General features: G+C 39.9%; 1 protein-coding gene across 1 annotated transcript; it reads left to right on the top strand.

Annotated features, from left to right (window-relative positions):
* The first annotated feature begins 1,477 nt into the window (after positions 1-1,477).
* Nap1l2 (nucleosome assembly protein 1 like 2) lies at positions 1,478-4,028 on the top strand. Its single transcript, XM_004660930.2, has one exon. The coding sequence runs from the start codon at positions 1,851-1,853 to the stop codon at positions 3,234-3,236; it is 1,386 nt and encodes a 461-aa protein (XP_004660987.1). The 5' UTR covers positions 1,478-1,850; the 3' UTR covers positions 3,237-4,028.
* The last annotated feature ends 435 nt before the right edge of the window (positions 4,029-4,463 follow it).

Raw genomic sequence — 4,463 nt, 5'->3', positions numbered from 1 at the left:
TACCTCAAAAAACCAAATATATATATATATATATACACACACACACACATACATATATATAATTTATTTGAGAGAGAGAGAGAATGAGTGTGACAGGACCTCCTAGCCACTGCAAATGAACTCCAGATGCATGCCCCACCTTGTACATCTGGCTTAATATGAATACTGGGGAATGGAACCTGGGTTTTTTGGCATTGCCAGCAAGTGCCTTAACCACTAAGTAGTCTCTCCAGTCCAACACTTTTAGTGTTTTTCTTTGGGTGGGGGATTGAGATAGGGTCTCATTCTAGTCCAGGCTGGCCTGGAATTCACTTTGTAGTCTCAGGGTGACTTCAAACTCACCACAATTCTCCTACGTCTGCCTCCTCAGTGCTGGGATTAAAGGTGTGCTCCACCATGCCTGGCTTATTAAAAATTTTAAATCTGTTGTATGAACAAATGACTAAGATGGAAAGTATGAATAAAATCATCACCAATGTTTCCTACTTAGAGGAAATTTGGAGTTGCTGCACAGTATTCTATTCTACGAATATTTTATTATATATTTAACCATCTCTTTATTGCTGAGATTATTTTCAATAAGCAAAGTAAATAAGTAATGTAAATGCTATGATTTTTTAAAAAAAAATAATACATTTTTGTTTAAAAAAATTCCAAATGACCTTTTTTTTTCCTATTCCCTCCCTCCCTTCCTTTCCTCCTTCCTGCTTTCCTATAGGGTCTTATATAGCCCAGGCTGGCCTTGAATTTGCTTAGCAGAGGCTGATCTTGAATTCCTGATCCTTCAGCCTCCACTTCCCAAGTACGGGGACAGGCTAAAGTAACTCTCAAGAAGACAGAAGTTGGAAGTCAATTTAGGACTGGGCCATTTATTCATAAGCCAGGCTACTGGTTTTATTTTCCTGTGTCTCAGGAGTCATGTAGTTGGCTCTTCTTCACAAGGTTTTCACCTTCACCTGTACTCCTCACCTCCTCCTTCCCCAGCAGGAAATGTTATGCAATCATACAGGTTGTGTAAAAATAGAAGGCAGATTTTGAAAATCACAGTCACATCATCCATAGTCCATCTATTCTTTTTTGTATTTTTAAACCTTAAAGGATTATTTTGCAAATTCTTTCACGACCCAACTCCCTCCTCCCTAGAGCCCCAGATTAAAATCAAAGGCATTGATTTAAGAGGGGCAGGTGTTTTATCTTCCCCATTCTCTGACACTTCATTTCTTGTTAGCTCTTTTAAATTATAAAAATACAGTATAATTTGAAACTTGAATGAATAATAATGCTTAATTTCTAGAAAACTCCACAGGGAGGTAGGATGGAAGATAAGCAGGCGGGAGGATCAGCCATATTAGAGAACCTGGGAAGGTGGATGCAGTGGAAAACTTGATATATCTAATAATTGACTGGCTCTGGATTTGCCAATCACCATAGCCTGGCAAATGAGATGAGAGCAGAGTTGTGGGAGGGACAGGGGTGACGCAGCAAGCGACATTGCACCAAGAAGCAGCTGTGATCATACTGCGGCACTGACCCTCCCTCCCCTGCAGCAGGTGCTTGGGAGGAGGTCTGCCTACTGCGGTTTGCTGCAGTCTCTGGCCGGCTCCTTCAGGATCCATCACAGGCCCCGCTACCCCGCCCAGGTCGCCTCTGCTTCAGCCATCTGACTCACAGCTTCGGCATCGCCTTTCATCCCCACGGCAGCCTGCCCTGGCTTCTGCAGTCCGTTCGCTGCTGCTGGTTCATCTCGGCGCCCCGCCACCGCGCATCTGTTGTTTTGGTGAGTCTTTCCCCCCCGCGGAGGTCAGATCTCTTGGTATCGGTGTTAGCCACCTGTGCATTATCTTTTAAAAATGGCCGAGTCAGCCGAACACAAGAATCTGTCAGAATCTAGTCAAGAAGAGGTTGATAATAAGGTGATGGTGCAGGAGATCGGGGAACTTGAGGACCGCGGTGAAGATGTCTCCACTGATCCTGGAGAGGATAGGGAACGCGGGGAGGAAGCCGCCGCTGGGATCCAGGAAGAAGGGGGCAAAGGCGAAGAAGCTGTTGCAGAGTCTGGGCAAGAAGAGGGGGAAGGTGGAGATACTGATAAGGACTCAGAGCCAGATCGTCCAAAAGGACTTATAGGTTACCTTCTAGACACAGACTTTGTTGAAAGTCTCCCTGTGAAAGTGAAGTACCGCGTTTTAGCCCTTAAAAAGCTTCAAACTAGAGTGGCCAATTTAGAATCGAAATTCCTGAGGGAATTTCATGATATTGAAAGAAAGTTTGCTGAAATGTATCAACCTTTACTGGAGAAAAGACGGCAGATCATCAATGCAGTCTATGAACCTACAGAAGAGGAATGTGAATATAAACCAGAGCCTGAGGACTGTAATGATGAGGAAATGTGTGATGAGGAAGAGATGCATGTTAATGAGGAAGGCATGACACCTGAGTACATGAATGAAGATGATGGTTATGATGAGGGCTATTATGATTACGAGATTGAGGAGGAAGAGGAGGAGGAGGAGGAAGATGACAACACTGAAGCCAGTGGAGAAGAGAATAAAGAAGAGGATCCTAAAGGAATTCCAGACTTTTGGCTGACTGTTTTAAAAAATGTTGAAGCACTCACGCCTTTGATTAAGAAATATGACGAGCCTATTCTGAAGCTCCTGACAGACATCAAAGTGAAGCTTTCAGAGCCAGGAGAGCCCCTGAGTTTCACATTGGAATTTCACTTTAAGCCCAATGAGTATTTCAAAAATGAGCTCCTGACAAAAACCTATGTGCTGAAGTCAAGGCTGGGATACTGTGATCCCCACCCCTATAGGGGAACTGCTATCGAGTATTGCAAAGGCTGTGACATAGATTGGAATGAAGGCAAGAATGTCACTCTGAAAACTGTCAAGAAGAAGCAGAAACATCGCGTGTGGGGAACAATCAGAACTGTGACTGAAGATTATCCCAAGGATTCATTCTTTAATTACTTCTCTCCTCATGGGATAAGCTTAAATGGGGGGGATAGAAATGAGGATTTTTTACTTGGTCACAATTTACGTACTTACATAATTCCAAGATCTGTATTATTTTTCTCTGGTGATGCAGTTGAATCTCAGCAGGAGGGGGTAGTTAGGGAAGTTAATGATGCAATTTATGATAAAATTATTTATGATAATTGGATGGCTGCAATTGAGGAGGTTAAAGCCTGTTGCAAAAATCTTGAGACATTAGTGGAAGATATTGATCGTTAAAGCAGAGCATGTGACAGTGAAATTAACTGCTCTATGTGTAGACACTCAAGATGTAAGAAGTTAGTAATAGTTGTGTGTTCTGTATTTTTCTTGTCATGTCAGTTAAAATGTCTCAAAACATAAAAATGTTCAAATGCTAATTAACTTGAACTTGCATTTTAGTAGTAGGATGTTTTCAAGACATGTAGACCGTGGTAAAATAATTCAAGGAATTAATATAGTATATAGTTAAATTGCCCTGAAGTCTTTTTGTCATGTAGCTATTAATATGTAACTGTGAATATTATCAGAACTGCTAGGTAAGATTAACATTTGTCTGCCAAGAAAATATTGGGAAGCAACCTGAGATTTTGCTGTTAATTTGGTTTTTATTCTGCTTTTATTTTCTTAGTCCTTTAGCTAGAGGGTTTAATTTTGTTGTGCCTGCTTTATTTTGAATTAGAAATGTAGTAGAAATTAAAACTTAAATATCTAAGAGAACTGTATGTATTGAACACTTCAGTCAAGACCATGTTTGTTATTAGTAACAATTATGCACAAGTTCTTGTATGTTATGTGACTGTGATAAATAATAAAATGTAGTTGTATTGAAATTACTGTTTATCATTGAAATGACAGTTAATAGTATTTTGTAAAGCTTGCAAATATTGTCCTGTGTAATTGTGTAAGCCATGATTGCAATGTATAATTTTCTTATAGTATGTTAACTCATTCATTGAAATTGGACACTTTAGCATTTTGAAAGATATTTCATATTCCATTCCTTCAGTGAATAATAAAATGAAAATATTATAGGGTGTCTCATGTGTTTCTACATGTGTACAAACTTACTAACACTTTCTAAAGTGTACTTTTTATCATTTATAATTGATCCAGTTTTAAATATAAACTTACTTCCACTGGGTTGCAGTGAAGCAAACTAATCAATGTAGTGAGTAAACTGCTATTTAACATTGTAAACACCTTTTGCAAACAGGTTCATGTATTACCCATCCTATCCTTCCACAATGTCATTTGAATGCATAAGACATAGGTCACCTTATGACATTGGAGGGATACACTGACTGGGAACTTGGGAGTATGGTTACTCAGACTGCTCAGAGCTGAATTTGCCTTTCTCATGTGGGGAAACAGAGGTTCGGCTTCTCTTTTATTTCCCCCTATTTTTTTTCAAGGTATGGTTTCACTCTAGCTCAGACTAACCTGGAATTCACTATATAATCTCAG

This window comes from Jaculus jaculus, chromosome X (assembly GCF_020740685.1).
Source record: "Jaculus jaculus isolate mJacJac1 chromosome X, mJacJac1.mat.Y.cur, whole genome shotgun sequence".
Classification (NCBI taxonomy): domain Eukaryota; kingdom Metazoa; phylum Chordata; class Mammalia; order Rodentia; family Dipodidae; genus Jaculus; species Jaculus jaculus.
Note: the sequence above shows the minus strand (reverse complement) of the source record. Positions and strands in the feature narration are given on the sequence as shown.